This window comes from Aquarana catesbeiana, linkage group LG10, assembly GCF_042186555.1.
Source record: "Aquarana catesbeiana isolate 2022-GZ linkage group LG10, ASM4218655v1, whole genome shotgun sequence".
NCBI lineage: Eukaryota > Metazoa > Chordata > Amphibia > Anura > Ranidae > Aquarana > Aquarana catesbeiana.
The window spans coordinates 208,248,262-208,266,441 of NC_133333.1; the positions used below are offsets into that span (position 1 = coordinate 208,248,262).

General features: G+C 44.0%; 1 protein-coding gene across 1 annotated transcript in view; it reads right to left on the reverse strand.

Moving 5' to 3' along the window:
* LOC141111162 (sortilin-related receptor-like) overlaps nt 1-18,180 on the reverse strand; it is a 155,155-nt gene that overhangs the window by 58,329 nt on the left and 78,646 nt on the right. Inside the window, exons 19-28 of the mRNA XM_073603205.1 lie at nt 17,313-17,404; nt 15,380-15,626; nt 15,152-15,290; nt 11,056-11,229; nt 9,531-9,644; nt 6,537-6,659; nt 5,790-5,909; nt 3,879-4,004; nt 2,748-2,855; nt 1,618-1,749 (exon numbers count right to left, since the gene is read on the reverse strand). Of these exons, the coding sequence (XP_073459306.1) occupies nt 1,618-1,749; nt 2,748-2,855; nt 3,879-4,004; nt 5,790-5,909; nt 6,537-6,659; nt 9,531-9,644; nt 11,056-11,229; nt 15,152-15,290; nt 15,380-15,626; nt 17,313-17,404 (1,375 nt within the window). The remainder of the gene's footprint in view (nt 1-1,617; nt 1,750-2,747; nt 2,856-3,878; nt 4,005-5,789; nt 5,910-6,536; nt 6,660-9,530; nt 9,645-11,055; nt 11,230-15,151; nt 15,291-15,379; nt 15,627-17,312; nt 17,405-18,180) is intronic.

The following is an 18,180-nucleotide window of genomic DNA, read 5'->3' on the forward strand; positions in this document are numbered from 1 at the left end:
TTTTAATTACTATCATGAATTTAAATAAATATATGAATTGTGGGCTATTATCGGAACCTTTACCCACAGTGAACTTCTGAATGAAGACTTCCAAGGATATTCCAAACAGCCTTTCCCCCTCAAAGGGCAACAGTTCCAGCTGTTTCTTGCAAAGAAACTCTTGTGACCAGCATTTCAGCCACAGAATTCTTCACATTCGCAGACATTAGAACCAATCTGGACATTTGTTTTATGGAATCCAAGGATTAACCTTTTTTTTAAATATTTTTTGAGGTTTTTAGATGGCTTTATAAGCTTAAATTCACTTATTGCCTGGCTTACCACCTGTGCTGGAGATCTGTTACAAACATCAACTTCTCTAAGGACCTCTCGCGATCCGTGGGGAAATTATTTTCAGTGAATGGTACAGAAGTGGTTGTCAGGTAGTCAGGATACTGCTGCCTCCTGAATGCTTGGGGATTCTGAATGGGAATATTACAACAGCAAGCCTAGCATTTGATTAATGCCTGCAGTGCAGTCCCATTCACCGTAATGGGTCATGTTTGGCATTAGTACTGCCCACCAATCGTGACAGAGTATCATTTGTGTCAAAAGGCATTGCAACCCTGTTCAGCCACAATTGAAGTTTAGGGGGGGTAGTCCGGTGGTGGAAAAACTGCAGCTCAATCATCTCTCCTTACCGCCTGCCACCCAAACACGTGCACATGCACTAAAATGATACTTTCTAAGGTTAGTTCTGAATGTTCTACCTGTTTGGGGTTGTGCCCCTGTGATTTTAAGGTTAGATTCATATTGGAAATACTGCTCTGCAGAACTTTATTCTAACCCTTAAAGTGTATGTAAGCCCACAAGAACTACTTATTGTATAAGAGCATTATAAGTCCCTAACAAACTTCCAAAAACATAACCTTACTAAGCGCAAATCATTTTTTTGCCTCTTATGTTGCAGGTTCCTCCCTCCTTGCTGCTGGGTAGTGCAGACTTTAGCTGTGCAAATATATTCTAGAACTAGGTCTGAGAGTGTATATCAAGCAACTGTTCAGTAGATTGTACAGCTAATGTCTGCAACACCCAGTGGCCAGTAGGGAGGAACATGAATGTCTAATAGGATGCTATGGATGTGTTCTTTTATATAATGCACAGGCACAAAGCAGGTGCACATTTGCAAGGGAAGTGGAGATTAAAAATGATTTATAAATATAAGGAAAGCTTAATCCTTAAAGGAACTTTTGCATCTTGTCTGGATGAGTTCTTTATAATGTATTTAAAGGTTTCAAACATTTTCCCCTTTCCCTTATTTTGTCAAGGCTGTACATATTCGGCTCCTGCAGACTTCCTTATATGTTTAATCCCTCAGACCTTTCACCATTATTTTTGCTTAGCTCTAGGCTTGTTCTATCATAGGCGAGTTGAACAGAATTTAGTGAAACACAAATTAGAAAAAAAAATAAATAAAAGAACATGGAAAGAACTGAACATCTTTATGAAGAGGTAAAGCTGACAAAGCAGCCATTCCGACTTTTCGAACACAGATGCCCTGTGAAGGCCCGCCTTCTGCGTTACATCTGATTAACTGACAGCACAGTGGAGAAATGATCAGAACTGTATTTTACTTACAACATCCAGCGTATGCAGGATCCTCATCAGACCCGTCACGACACTGTGTCTCTCCGTCACATACCATGGCGTGGAACAAGCATTGCTGACGGTTCTTGCACACAAAATCCATGTAGCGTGTACACAGGGGCTCTAAATGACAGATGTTATATGGTGATGAGTTATGATACAGGAGAATAAAAATAGACACACTAGCAAGTAAAATTAAAACTGAATGCCAGGCAAACCGCTAAATATACTGTACAGCGTGTGTGTTTAATTATATAAACACATAATGGAGTTGATTTACTAAAACTGGAGAGTCCAAAATCTGACATAGCTCTGCATAGAAACCAATCAGCTTTCAGGTTTGTTTGTCAAAGTTTAATTAAAAAAGCTGAAGTTGGAAGTGGATTGGTTTCTATGCAGAGCTGCACCAGATTTTGCACTGTCCAGTTTTAGTGAATCAACCCCATTACATCTCTCCACCTCTGTCAATTGTCTTGTATTCATTGATTTATATACAAGGCCAATCCAGAATGGCGGAGATGCCAACTGACTGACTCGGCTTCTTTCTGGCCACAGAAAGAAGTGTGTACCACACAGGCAGGGAACACAGCAAGCAGGGGCGGCCCATCCATTAAAGGAGCACGGGCACCAACCACCCTGTCCATGCACCTGGACCCCATGCAGGACGCTGGACTATGGCTCCAATAGGCTTCAAAATAAGGTGAGCTTGGGGTGCGGAGCACTGGAAACGGAGCCCATGACAATAGCGAATGAATATCCACTATTTTCACACTGAATCTCCTTCCCGCCAATCAGGAAGCGGGTCTGAGACTGTGGGTGCACTGTTTGCCAAACAATCCCTCACCCCCCAAAAAACTACCACCAGCTGCCACTGACAGCCAGGCTTACTGTATGCACCATAAGTTTGCTGTACTGTATTTCAGCATACACAACATTACCTAATATAATTTCAACCAAGCTGGCCCAAACTAACATTTTGAAGCGAGAGGAAAAATTGGCTGCTTCTTTAAGCCAGGCAGAAAGTTAAGGCTTCCTGCCAGAAGAGGGCACCTGGGAACCAAGCTCCTCTAATGAATGTATTACCCATGGAAAACCAGGACAGGTACAAGCTTTTTACTTACCGCAGGTTTGCTCATCCTCGCCTCCAGGGCAATCCTTCACACCATTGCAATGTTTACCCAGAGGGATACACGTCCCATTGCTGCAGTGGAAACCATTACACTTCTTCTCTGGAAGGAGACCAGACTGTTACTATCTCACTTAAAGGAACAATTTATTTAGCTTATTTTGTCCAGAAAATGAACAATGTGGATGTTTTTAGGCATAAGAAGACTCAAACTATTTCCATCTGCTCCATACGCCGTGACCCATACACCAACCCTTCTGCAGTATCACTGTAAGGGCGCTTTCATCACTATAATTTTCTGGAAAAACACATAAAACGCAGCACCCATTTTCATCACCAACATGTATTCTGCATTGACATATTTAGTTAATGTTTTGTGTAGCAACAACCATACCAGAAAACCTAACTATTTCATTCCAATACATAACCTTTAACCCCTAATCCTCAAATATGCCTCAACTCCTGTCTAACCCCTCACCCTAAACGTCAAACCCCAAATACTGCCCCTACTACCCCAATTCTAGTTTCCGTTAACATGACCCTCATCCTAACCCCTAAACTGAACAGGAACACTCACCCTAACCCATTATTCTAACCTTATCCCTAACCATCATGCCCAACACCAAAGCCAATGTCAAATCTGAATTCTACTTTCAGCCTAACACACACATATATACATACAGTGGATATAAAAGGTCTACACACCCCTGTTAAAATGTCAGGTTTCTGTTTTGTAAAAGGATGACAAATAATTTCAGAACTTCTTCCACCTTTAATGTGACCTATAAACTGTACAACTCAGTTGAACAAACTGAAATCTTTTATGTGGAGGGAAAAAAATAAAATAATATGGTTGCATAAGTGTGCACTGCTGACTTGGAGGATAATTACATCTCTATGGTCCTGCTGTATGTGGGTAATTAGCTATCCTCTCCTCCTAGACCAAGGTTTCTCAAAATTTTTACCCTGGCGAAACCCTTGAAAAAAAAGTTTGAGATCTCAGGGAACCCCTAAAAAAACTTTCAGATCTACAGCTCACAGAACAGAGATCAGAAAACAGACAGTGGAAGAGGACAGAGATGTGAGTGCTGTGAGCTGCACAAGTCACAGGATCCCCTACACGTACCGCAGATACTGTGATCTTCATCAGAGCCGTCCTGGCAGTCAGAGTCGCCGTCACACACCCACCTCTGAGGGATGCAGTGGCTATCATGGCATTGAAAGCTGGATGGCTCACAGGTATGGGAGACAGCTGAAGACACAAGAGAGTGATTTATGTTGGGGCTACATACACTAAATTAAGGGTGGAGGTGTGTGTGTGTGTGTGTGTGTGTGTGTGTGTGTGTGTGTGTGTGTGTGTGGGGGGGGGGGGGGGGGGGGGGGGGAGTGTTATGTGGCAATTGTGGCCATAACAATTAGGAGACTTACTCTCTAAACTATAAAATATTCCTGTGCATGTTGTCATGTATTTCAACTTACAACAGTGACTTCAATTTAAAGTACACATCCAGCAAATGACTTCTTTGCACTTCTGACGCAGTTGGTTTGCGTGAAAGTTAGAGAGTCTACAGTACAAACTAGGGTTGCAACGATACCACTTTAATACCGAGTACAAGTAACGATACTTTTTTCAAAAACTCGTCCACACGGATTTTTTTTTTTTTTTAACGTCATGTGACAGCGGTACTATTATGCAGCACTGATGAGGTGTGGACTGTCAGCATTTTATTTTTTTAATAATTTTCTTATTTTTTACAATGCTTTTTTTGTTATTGGTCTGTTATTTTTTATTTTTACAATTTAACCTTTTAAATATTACAAATTCTAAACAGACCCCCGATATCTCCCTTTTGAGACAGGGAAAAGGACTGACACAGATTTCCCAGTCCCTTTCTCTGCAGCCTTAGCTGCACTGAAGACGCATGGACAGGGGACAGAGGCTCCTCCCCATTAATGAACTGAAGCAGAGTAAACAGTTTACTCAGTGATCACTGACTTCATTCAGAAAATTAAGGAGCCGGTAAACGACATTTACCGGCTCCTTCCTCCGCTCTCCATCCTGACAGATCCAAGACGAGGGGGGGACCAGATGGCAGGACCCAGGGAGGAGGCGGACACAGGGAACAGTCGGGAGTGATCGGTGTGGTGGTGGGGACATTTACAAGCACCGATCTCCCTGTATAGCTTTCAATAAAGCAGCTGACAGCCGTGGGAGGGAGAGGAGGAGAAGCGGCTGTCAGCCGCTTTACTGAAAGCTATACAGGGAAATCGGTGCTTGTAACTGTACGCACCAATTATCTGTGAGGCTGTCTGACCCCCTCTTCTACACTGAGCACACGGGTATCGGATTAAGCATCAGAGCAAGGAATTCTGCCCCATGGCTGGGGTCAATGGAAGGAATTCTGCCCCATGGCTGGGGTCAATGGAAGGAATTCTGCCCCATGGCTGGGGTCAATGGAAGGAATTCTGCCCCATGGCTGGGGTCAATGGAAGGAATTCTGCCCCATGGCTGGGGTCAATGGAAGGAATTCTGCCCCATGGCTGGGGTCAGTGGAAGGAATTCTGCCCCATGGCTGGGGTCAGTGGAAGGAATTCTGCCCCATGGCTGGGGTCAATGGAAGGAATTCTGCCCCATGGCTGGGGTCAATGGAAGGAATTCTGCCCTGCTGATGGCATCAGTGAGAGGAATAGTACCCCATTGTTGGTGTCAGAGGTAGGATTTCTGCCCTATTGTTGGTATCAATGGAAGGTATTGTACCCCATCGTTGGTGTCAGTGGGAGGAATTGTGTCCTTCTAATGGTGTCATTGGATGGAATAGCGCCCCATGGGCAAGATAAAGGCAAGCAAAAGGCTGCATTCAGCCCCTGGGCCACAGTTTGGAGACCTCTGAGCTAGAGTAATTAAGGGGTTAAACATGTGCCTAACAATGTGTAGTGTGCTGATTTTTACTGAAGATCTTCTAAGTAACATGAATAACATGGGAGACACAAAAGATGCCAATGAGCCGAGCACGGGCTGGGACAAAACCACTAGTACCTGAGCAGTTGGCCTCGTCAGACCAGTCCCTGCAGTCGTTGTCACCGTCACACACCCAGGACTGGCGTATACACATGCCAGAGGTACAGTTAAACTCATCATCCTTACACTGGTGTGCCTCTGGAAAATGTAAAGAAATAAAATATGAATTTTAAAATAAAGTTTATAGATAGGTTAAGCTATTAATGCTAAATTTTAATCTGAAATCAAGACAAATCAACTTTACATTTATGAACTTTATTTGTTAAAGAAGATTGCATGTGAGCATGCCTTGCAGTCCTGGGTTAATTTCCCACCACTATCTGCATGGAGTTCGTATGTTCTCCCAGTGTTTGCGCCAGCTTCCCCTACAGCTCAAAAGTAAACTGGAAGTTGAAATTTTCTTTTCAAGTTAGTGCTGACATCCGTTGAGTAGTAAGACTGCCCTTAAGTATCGCCCACCACAACTGAAAGAACTGATATCCAATAAATGAAAGAGGACAGTAAGGCTGGGGAGGAAATGGCTAGACAAAGTTGCAGCCTGCATCTTCTAATGTAGATTGTGAGAAGCTCACAGTGTGCAGTGAAATCAGAGTATCTAATTTCAGGAGAGGAGCCTGTACATATGTGCCAGACTCAAGGGAAAGCCAGATTTCAGCTTTAAGGGGCAGGGACTGAACTCTGACACACTGAGCAATTTGTTGGTGCTATAAGGTGAATCGGTTACAATACAGCACTGCAGTCTGGGTAAATCCACAAATGACTAACCGCAGTGGCTCTCGTCACTGTTGTCTCCGCAGTCATCCTCCAGGTCACACTTATAGGACAGTGGGATGCAGGTCCCCGATTCCTGGCATCTGAACAGAGTATCTGGGTCACATGATGTGGTTGCTAAAAATAAAAAAAAAAAATTAAAAAAAATTTACAGGACAAAGCACAGAACACAGACACTGAAAAATAGAATATCCCCATATGTCACAAAAGGGACAATGGGGAGAAGGGGATTGTATTGTGGCACAACAAAAACAAGAAAAAAAAAAGAAAAAAATTACATTTTTTTTCCCACATGAAAATCAGCAATATATAAAAACATCACCTACAATCTGGTATAGGGCAAATACATCCCAACACTCATGAAAGACAGGTGGACTGATGCTTTTTGCTTCAAAAAGGTACTAATACTGTCTATTAATCACAATCAAGATGCCTCTATGTATCCTTAGTGTAAGGATCTTGATTACCGCAAGCAGAAAATCAGTTGTGAAAGTTCAATTCACTAAGAATTTAGCTTTAAAGGACAGCGGTAATCTTGATTGTGCAGTAACCACCACATTTTCTCATGCAGTAATTGCATGTGTGGGTGGTTAAGGGTTGTTTAAGGTCATTTCCTGTGGGCAGAGCCGGGGGTTGCATAACTTCCGCCACAATGTCGAGCCTGAGCGAGAGACACGAGGAGAAGCCAAACAGTGGTTTTAGTGGAGCGCGTGGTAAATAGTTTTACACCAGAGATATGCAATTAGCGGACCTCCAGCTGTTGCAGAACTACAAGTCCCATGAGGCATAGCAAGCCTGACAGCCACAAGCATGACACCCAGAGGCATGATGGGACTTGTAGTTTTGCTACAGCTGGAGGTCCGCTAATTGCAGATCCCTGTTTTACACCATCATGGCCATGCTCCAGCACGCTGTCTGCTTGCAATATCTCTGCATGACACATGTATGTATACCATCATGCACTGCATACTCTTTGGTTATTAATCTTTTTTTTTTTTATGATTTATTTTTCCTTTTATAAAATACAGATGCAGCAGTCTGCTACTCGGGATATGGAGGCACAAGACAGTCATATTCTTCCAATGATGAAGGTAAAGCTTACACAGTCCCCATCCCACTCACTACCTATACCCATATCCCCACCCTGATCCCATGCTCGGGATCACATGACTTTTTTGGGTGGTGGTCTCTAGAAAGAAAAAAAAAAGGAAAAAAAATGCAGCCTCACAGAGCATTAGGATCAGCTCCTTTGCTAGCTGGAACTTTCGCAGCGCGATCAGAGAAGTCGTCCAGCTGCGTCCTCCCCCAAAAATGATGCCAAGCCATCAACACAACCCTCCTCTTCCTCTGACGCCTTCTCAGCATGTTGAACTGCAACAGGTTACTTTCAAAAGGCTCCATTGGAGACAAAACAGCAACTGTTTCTATCTCAACTCCCTCTCACTCCAACAGGAAAATACCGCACTGGTTACCGCCAGTAAATAGGTGGTGTTAAATATCGCGCTTTTTTTTAGTTCCGGTTTCTGGAATTGAAGCTAAGCGTTTACTGCACGATTTTTTGCAATAGTTACCGCCAATTTTTTTTCGTTGTTTACCACAAAATTGTTGATTATTTTGGGTGAAATGGGCTTTATTGCATGCAATAATTTATGCAAAGGAGAAACAGGATACCCTTATCGCATGTGGTAAAGCTTAATAAACTGATTCCTGAATCCTTAATGGATTTCTTACATTTGAATGTGATCATGGGTCGGGAATCCACAAATTCACGCAGAACCACATCATCTGTTAGTATGTACCAGTGTCTGTCAAAGATTTCCCCTATTTTTTCAGATTGTCCGTTGAACATGGTAACAAATCTGGTTCCATTCATAGGGTCTACTTTCTCCTCCTGAAATAACAAATCCCGGGGGGCGCACTGACACTGTTCATGTTATTACCAGCGCCACTATCTGTGATAGATCACCCGGGACAGAGGATTTTGGAGGAGACTGAATGCTAGCCTCTTGCCTACCGACTAAGGGCCCTGGCTTTTAAGGGAACATTACTCTTTGTGAGGCGTATGCCTGGGGGATCCGTGGAGTGACGTTACTTTGGATTCAATACCACGTCTCCCCAAGAGGCACAGACTCTGGGATCCATGTTAAGGACCTACATGCCACATTTCCAGCAAGGACTGCTCCACACCATGGGACTCATCACAGATGCTGTCATCAGCAAGCCACCTGTCTGGGGTTGCCTACTATAATGTGTTTATTGCAAGTAGGTCTAGTGTGCCTCTTTTCACACATTTGTGCCAACTCAGCTATTGTCTACTAGTACACTACCCTTGTGGGATGTGTTTATACTTGTAATAATGTGTCCTTTGTATTCATGGTTGTAGGGGCCGAATAATCTAGGCACCTAGGCTGGTTTAAATGACTAGTTAACTATATTTCTGGTTACAGTTGTATTATTAGGGTAATATGGGGGGGGGGGGATTTCAAATAAAGCAGTTATTCTCTCCAAAACTGGTGTTGCCTAGTTCTTGGGGTAACTATAGCCAGATTCACTGATCTCGTGTTCCTGAGCTTGGAAAGCAACGTCTTGGCGGAGATACCCAGTCAGGGTGTCCGGGTTCCATCACACTATCAATACAGGATGGTTCTGAAGCCATGGAGGACAGTGTATATTCAACAGGAATATAAAGGCGTGACCTGCAATAGTTAAATTCTGCTCAGCTAGTCTTGTGATTCACATGTCTGTTATATCGCATAGCCACAGAGCTACTACCACTTTTCCCCACTACAGCTTTCTGTGCCACCCATGCATGCCCATTGGAATAAGCTTCAGCACACTGCTGAGGTTTCCACCAAAATGATTAAAAAGCTCCCCCCTCCAACTCCCAGTACATGAAACTTGCCAAACTAGCAGTACGGTGCAAAACAAAAAACACTCACAGTCCAGAACCTCCCACTCGAGCAGCAAAATTACGTGGAGGTAACTTACGGCAGTCTCTCTCGTCGCTCATGTCTCCGCAGTCGTTGTCATTGTCACACTGCCAGATGCTGCTGATACAGTTTCCATTACTGCAGCGGTACTGGCTGGGCAGACACTTGTTCTCTGGAGAGGAAGAAACATCAGATCAGTTCAAACTCCGACTGCAGCTTTAACCACTTAAGGACCAGCCTCATTTTGAATTTTAGGCGTTTACATGTTTAAAACAGATTTTTTTGCTAGAAAATGACTTAGAAAGAAAACCATATATAATGTTTGGGAGTTCTAACACCCTAGAGAATAAAATGGCGGTCGTTGCAATACTTTTTTTTGCACCGTATATGCGCAGTGGTCTTATAAGCGCACTTTTTTTTGGAAAAAATTCACTTTTTTTGAATAATAAAAAAAAATAAGACAACAGTAAAGTTAGCCCAATTTTTTTTTATATTGTGAAATATAATGTTACCCCAAGTACATTGATACCCAACATGTCACGCTTCAAAACTGCGCCCGCTCGTGGAATCGCGTCAAACTTTTACCCTCAAAAATCTCCATAGGCGACGTTTAAAAAATTCTACAGGTTGCATGTTTTGCGTTACAGAGGAGGTCTAGGGCTAGAATTATTGCTCTCGCTCTTCCGGTCGCGGTGATCTCACGTGTGTGGTTTGACCACCGTTTTCATATGCGGGCGCTACTTGCGTCTGTGTTCGCTTCTGCACGCGAGCTCGTCGGGACAGGGGGGTTTTTAAAATTTTTTTTTTTTTTAATTATTTATTTTATTTATTTTTACACAGTTTAAAAAAAATAAATAAATAAAAAAATTGTTTCACTTTCATTCCTATTACAAGGAATGTAGGACCTCTTAAATATGAGATCTGAGGTAAAAAAGACCTCAGATCTCATATTTACACTAAAATGCAATAAAAAAAAAAAACAAACAAACATCAGAAAGAGGACCGCCACATGAAAAACGGGGATACCGGGGTTATGGCAGCTAGCTGCTGCCATAACAACGATATACCCCTTCAAAGTTTGGGCGTACATCAGTGTGCGGCAGTCCGGAAGTGGTTAAGACCCTTCCCACTGAAGGCTCTTTTCAGGCGTTTTAGCACTAAAAATAGCACCTGTAAAGCGCTTCTCATGCCTCCCCAGTGTGAAAACCTAAGTGCTTTCACACTGGGGCTGTGCGCTTGAGGGAAGAGTCCTGCAAGCAGCTTCTTTGGGGCGGTTTGGGAGCGGTGTATACATCGCTCCCAAAACGCCCTGCCCATTGAAATGAATGTGCAGCTATGCTAAAGCCCATGCAAAGTGCTTCGGCAGCTCCGCAACATGGGTGCTTTTAAACCTTTGTTTGGCCGCTAGAGGGGGTTAAAAGCACCCCGCTAGCAGCCGAAAAGCACTGCTAAAACGACGGTAAAGCACCGATTTACCGCTAACGAGGCGTGGCCCCAGTGTGAAAGGGGTCTAAAATGAACAGATGCCCAATACAGTTATCTGGTTATGGACTGGTGGTTTCATTCAACCACACAGAACTCACCGATCTTGACACAGGTTCTGTTTTTCAGCTGGTACCCATGTGGGCAGTCACACTGCACCTCCCCGGTAGGCGACGTCTGCTCTTTCCCTCCATCTGGACATCGACATACTCGGCCTTTGTTTTCTTTGGGGAGGCACAGCAGACTGCAGGGACTGGAGGAGCAGGCATTCTCACCTGTACAGGAAACAAGAGACCAATTCAAACAAAGAAAGCTGCACAGCCATCCTTCCTCTTTTCACTGATTCAAAAAGCTTTATTGCAACTTGGACACAACCACAAAGCCAAGTCAAAGCACATCGAACAGTTCACTATCTGACCTAGCTCCTTCGCCAACACTTTTCCCCCCCAAATAGGGACTAATAGTGGAAGAAAAGTCTAACTTTTCATAAATACCGTATTTATCGGCGTATAACACGTACAGGCGTATAACACGCACATTCATTTTAAGAGGGAAGTTTCAGGAAAAAACTTAAATTTTTAATAAGGAACTTTGAAGCAAAATAAGGGTCAGTGCCCATCTGCAGCCTCACAAGTGCCATCAATGCAGCAGCCTCACCACTGCCATCAATGCAGCAGCCTCACCACTGCCATCAATGCAGCAGCCTCACCACTGCCATCAATGCAGCAGCCTCACCACTGCCATCAATGCAGCAGCCTCACCACTGCCATCAATGCAGCAGCCTCACCACTGCCATCAATGCAGCAGCCTCACCACTGCCATCAATGCAGCAGCCTCACCACTGCCATCAATGCAGCAGCCTCACCACTGCCATCAATGCAGCAGCCTCACCACTGCCATCAATGCAGCAGCCTCACCACTGCCATCAATGCAGCAGCCTCACCACTGCCATCAATGCAGCAGCCTCACCACTGCCATCAATGCAGCAGCCTCACCACTGCCATCAATGCAGCAGCCTCACCACTGCCATCAATGCAGCAGCCTCACCACTGCCATCAATGCAGCAGCCTCACCACTGCCATCAATGCAGCAGCCTCACCACTGCCATCAATGCAGCAGCCTCACCACTGCCATCAATGCAGCAGCCTGATCGATGCCCATCTGCAGCCTAGAAGGGACAGGGAGGGGGGCAGGACAAGCGCCGACAGATTACATACAGTGAGAATCTCCTATCATAGACAGAACAGTGGTCCAATGGCGGCCCAGGAGACGGGAATTTCTATTACAGAGGCCGCCAAGTAAACAGGAGATTCTCACTGTATTTAATCTGACGGCGTTCATCCCATCCCCTTCCCTGTCCCCTCAGAGGCAGCTAAAATTGAAGTATTGGCGTATAACACGCACACGCTATTTGCACCCGATTTTCATGGTGAAAAAGTGAGTGTTATACGCCAATAAATACAGTATGTCCCTTCCCCCTTGTCCCATCTATGAATAAGATCTCTCTCTCTCTCTAACCTGCTCTGGTCACATGATCCTGCAGCTCCAGCTCTCCTGTATCAGCAAGTGCTGCTGCAGGGGAGAGGAGGGAGTGCCGACAATGTGTGGGTTATGGGAGCCTATGGGTGAGATTACAGCTCCCAGAATACTCCGTCGTTGTCACGCACTCCCTGAGCTGAAGTTGCAGGATCACTTGTAGAACTTGGATAATTCAGTCTGCCCATGCATGGTTTCGAATCTCAGACGGTTCAGCAGGAGCAGCCTATGGCCGGCTTTAGGCTTTTCTTCTAATTTAATCTAGGACAAGTTACCCAACTTTGATGCAATTAAATTTATATAAGAGTGAGGAAGAGTTCGAACCTATGGTGTTCTGATTGATGTCAGTGCCATCCTGTCCAGGTGACAACCATGTATATTTCTTCTACGGGTGTCACTCGAAAAGTAGGCAAAGAAATATATCTCCAGAGGGATCAGGCAAAAATAAAAACCTCAGGAGGAGAATCAAGTGCCACACTTTTTGTTGCAAGAATAAAAATATTTAGTCTACAAGTGTACACATTATGAGGGCTTCTAAATGCCCTCTTCATCGGGGATTTAGGGACTGAAGAAGCAAAATGGACCAGAAACAGTGTTCAAAACATAACGTAGCAACTCAGCACTCAGGTAGCACAGTGCCTCAGTGACGGGGATGTGAATGCAGAATATGTAAAGAGCTTCATACATTGCTGGCACTATATAAATATCTGTAATAAAAAAACATTTTTAAACTACTGTCGGAAGTGTCCCCTTGTGGCACCAGTGTGTACTTACAGCGTAATTAGTGGAAATACACTATATTATCAAAAGTATTGGGACACCTGCCTTTACACACACATGAACTTTAATGGCATCCCCGTCTTAGCCCGTAAGGTTCAATATTGAGTTGGCCCACCTTTGCAGCTATAACAGCTTCAACTCCTCTGGGAAGGCTGTCCACAAGGTTTAGGAGTGTGTCTATGGGAATGTTTGACCATTCTTCTAGAAGCGCATTTGTGAGGTCAGGCACTGATGTTGGATGAGAAGGCCTGGCTCGCAGTCTCTGCTCTAATTCATCATAAAGGTGTTTTATCAGGTTGAGGTTAGGACTCTGCAGGTCAGACAAGTTCCTGCACCCCAAACATGCTCATCCCTGTCTTTATGGACCTTGCTTTGTGCACTGGTGCGCAGTCATGAAGGAGCAGGAAGGGGCCATCCCCAAACTGTTCCCACAAAGTTGGGAGCATGAAATTGTCAAAAATGTCTTGGTATGCTGACGCCTTAAGAGTTCCCTTGACTGGAACTAAGGGGCCAAGCCCAACTCCTGAAAAACAACCCCACACCATAATGCCCCCTCCACCAAATGATTTGGACCAGTGTACAAAGCAAGGTCCATAAAGACATGGATGATCTAGTTTGGGGTGGAGGAATTTGACTGTCCTGCCCAGAGTCCTGACCTCAACCTGATAGAACACCTTTGGGAGTGGAGACTGAGCCAAGGCCTGCTCGTCCATCAGTGCCTGACCTCACAAATGCGCTTCTGCAAGAATGGTCAAACATTCCCATAGACCAGGGGTCTCAAACTGGCAACCCTCCAGCTGTTGCAAAACTACCATGTCCCATGAGGCATCGCAAGGCAGACAGTTACAAGCATGGCTCCCACAGGAAGAGGCATGAAGGGACTTCACATGATGAAGTTTCGCAACAGCTGGAGGGCCGCCAATTTGAGACCCCTGCCAAAGACACACTCCTAAACCTTGTGGACAGCCTTCCCAGAAGAGTTGAAGCTGTTATCGCTGCAAAGGGTGGGCCAACTCAATATTGAACCCTATGGGCTAAGACTGGGATGCCATTAAAGTAGAAGTCCACCCTGACACTAAAATCCCTGCATCTACAGACACCCACGATCTAACAAATAATTTGTTTGAAGCCGATCCGGTCCAATCCAACGCTGAGCTGTCAGCTGCGGCTTGGCTGTGTAGGCGGGTTCAGAGGACACAGCCAACAATGGAAGCCCCATAGTAAAGTCTATGGGTGACGTCACCCCCCCATTCATTTCACAGCCGTTGTAAGGTGTGTCCTCTGCAGAGCTACCGCCACTGGAAACTGGATTGGATTCAAAAAAGGAATGTATACGGATTTCTTCTTCTTTACAGGATAGTGTTAGATCGTGGATGTCTGTAGTTGCAGGGATTTTAGTGTAAGGCTGCTTTCACACTGAAAGCCCCGGCTGTTGGTGCTAAAAAAAAAAAAAAAAAAAAAAAAAAAAAGAGTTAAAACCCCCCCATGTTGCGGCGCTTCCTAAGTGCTTTTCAAGCACTCTGAAAGCGCTGCCTATTCATTGCCATGAGCAGGTGCGTTTTGGGAGCGCTGTATACAATGCTCCCAACCCGCCCGAAAGATGCTGCTTGCAGGACTTTTCCAAACATTCCGCAAGAGTGAAAGCACCCATTGCAGTGAATGGGAGGCAGTTTTCAGGCACCATTTCTAGCACTAAAACGCCTGAAAACTGCCTCAGTGTAAAAGGGGTCTTAGGGTGGACCCACACTTTAAAGTTCATGCATCCCAATACTTTTGACAATATAGTGTAAATTAATTCCCTCCTACCCAAAAAAACAGCAACACACACGCACAGAAACTGTAACTGATGACCCTTATAAGAGATCCCATGTATCAGATTACCGTTCCATTTTCCTTTGTAGAATATTTTCATGTCCATGACTCCAGACAAACGGCCAATGAGAACCTCTGACTGGGCTCCATTGTTCTTGGAAGCCCTGAAGATGCTCAGCTGGGACCAGTCATCCCAGTAGATCTGATTCTGTGATCAGGAGACACAGATTAATGAAAAAGTCTGTTCTGTGTGATGTAGACGAGTGAGGCTGGAGCAAATCTATTTCATGCTCTTACCTTAAACACAGCTATGGCATAGGGATGGGGTAGGCTGTCTAGGATCACCATTCTCTGCTGTCCATTGAAGTCTATCCGCTCTATCCGATCCATGTAAGCCTCAGTCCAATAGATCCAGTTTTCATCCACGCAAATACCATTGGGCCATTTAATGCCATCATAGACCAGATGGTTCACCGAGGAACCATCCATCTCACTCTTGTAGATGCCGTGTCGCTCGTCACCCCAGTCTGTCCAAAACATCAACCTGGAAGCAACAGCATGTTAGCATAGTGCAGATTTCCTTCTCTAGATGTAAACCCAATCACTAAAATGTCATACAAGCTTTATAATGTTAAACATATCAACAGAAAGGTATATACACCCATTTCATCACAAAAATTGCGAAATAAGGGGATTTTTCCTCATTTCAGGACAGTGGACGGAGCCATGCAAACCATTCCTTTATGCCCCAAAAACCAGATGCACATCCAGAACTGCTGTGTATAAAGCAGATTAAGTCTAATATTATAGATCCATTTATTCTAAACTGCATATAGTGGAGTTCTCATATCCTACTCTTCTGGAGTAGGATATGGAAACCAATGAGACAACATAAGGGTTGGGTCCCAAGCCTCTTGCCATAGTGGACATGATTTCCATACACAGCACCGAGGGCCAGAAAAGCTGTATAATATTAAGCTATATTAGGCTCTAAAATATTAGGTCACAATAGGCACACTGTACTGAAATAATAATAATACTCTAATTTTGGAATATGTAATAGAATGCAAAAAGAAGATTTTCTGTTCTAAGCAATCCCTTCTCACCATAATCTGTATGATTACACCATCCTACATTTTTAAATCTCCAAATTTCAATAAATAAAAATCTGTTGATCCTGCCATGAATATTCTTGTTAAGTCATTTCCTGATATAAGCTAGCGATGCGCCCTAATTTGCCTGTTGGTTGTCATCCTTTTGCACAGGTTTTTGATGGAAAGGAGATGCTAAATCGAGAACATTTAGACAGGAAGGGGTTGATTTACTAAAACTGGAAAGTGCAGAATATGGTACAGCTCTGCATAGAAACCAATCAGCTTCCAGGTTTTGTTAACCACTTCTAGACCGCCCGGCATTATACGGCGGTACTTTGAAGTTGAATATTGTGAACACTGGTATCCACTTCTTCAGCGGGTGGTCCTCTTTAAGATAAAAGTGGTCTCTGTGGCGGATTCAGAGAGTTCACTTATCGGTGGCGGGAGAGGGCCCCTGCTCTCCAGTGCCCTCCGCAGCTTACTCAAGCCAGCGGCAGAGGCGATCACATCCTCTTCCGTGTTAAGTATGGAGCTGAGTGAGGGGGAAGATGGCTACCGCTCGGCTCCATACAATTGCAGGGCGGAAGCAACGTCAAAACGTCACTTCCACCCATAGCTCTTAAGGGAATTTTTTTTTTTTTTTTTTTTTTTTTTTTAAATTGCACTTTAGTGTAAATCTGAGATCTGAGGTCTTTTTGACCCCAGATCTCATATTTAAGAAGTCCTGTCATGCTTTTTTTCTATTACAAGGGATGTTTACATTCCTTGTAATAGGAATAAAAGTGATAAAAAAAAAAAAAAAAAAAAACAGTATAAAACTAAAAGTAGAGTAAAAGGAAAAAAAAAAATACGTGAGTAGCACCTGCATATGAAAACTGTGTTCAAACCAAACGTGAGGCATCACTGCGATTGTTAGAGATTGTTAGAGATTGTTAAAGTCTGAAAAATAGGCCCGGTCCTAAAGCGGTTAAAGCTTAATTGAACAAGCTGTTCAACAGTTAAAAGCAGATTGGAATTTTTTTGTTGGGTGTTCTAATGGGTGAGCAACCTTTTCGGACATTTCGGGGTTGATTTACTAAAACTGGAGAGTGCATGGTAGCCAAATACTTTTATGTTATTGGTAGGCAGTGACTCACCCTTCCTGGGGAACCAAAGCCAGAGCTCTAGGCCTTTCCAAGACGGAGGAGTTGACAACAGTCAGTCGTAAGTCCCCATCAGGATTGGCAACCTGCAAACAAAAATGAATGTAAACAACAGTTGTATGCATATTGACCCACCTTATTATCACCCTCCCCTGACTTTGTTTGCCTGGCATTTGAGTGCCGTTATAGCTGACGGGCCAAATGATACACTGATGTAGACAAAAGCAGGGTGGGACTAAGAGCCGGTTCACACTAGAAGCGGCACGACTAGCAGGTCGCCTCACCGAGGCTACTTGCAAGACGACTTCTGTATAGAAGTCTATGCAAGTCGCCTCCAAAGTAGTACAGGAACCTTTTTTCTAAGTCGGAGCGATGCAAGATTAGAATGGTTCCATTGTACAGAACAGGAGGCGACTTGTCAGGCGGCTAGGTCGCCTGACAAGTCGCCCCCGTGTGAACCAGCTCTAAAGGGCAAATTGTCACAACTGCACAGGAGTAATGAAACATTTGTGACAGAAACTAAAGCAGGACTCATGGGCTTTAGGGAAATACACTGGATTTGTCCAGTCCTATCAGTCTGTCTATGGGGAACATTAACATGTGTCAACATCATAACTATTTTTTTAATGCTGCCTGTGTCATTATGGAGATAATAATTACAAAATTTATGAAATAAATATATATATATCTTTAATAAGTTTAATTCCTTAAAGATTTTATTAAACATAAAATATATATACACACCCTGTTTCCCCGAAAATAAGACCTAGCGTGATTGTCGGTGATGGCTGCAATATAAGCCCTAGTTAAAGTCCTTGTAGGTTTTGTTTTCAGGGTAGGGCTTATATTGCAGCCATCACCG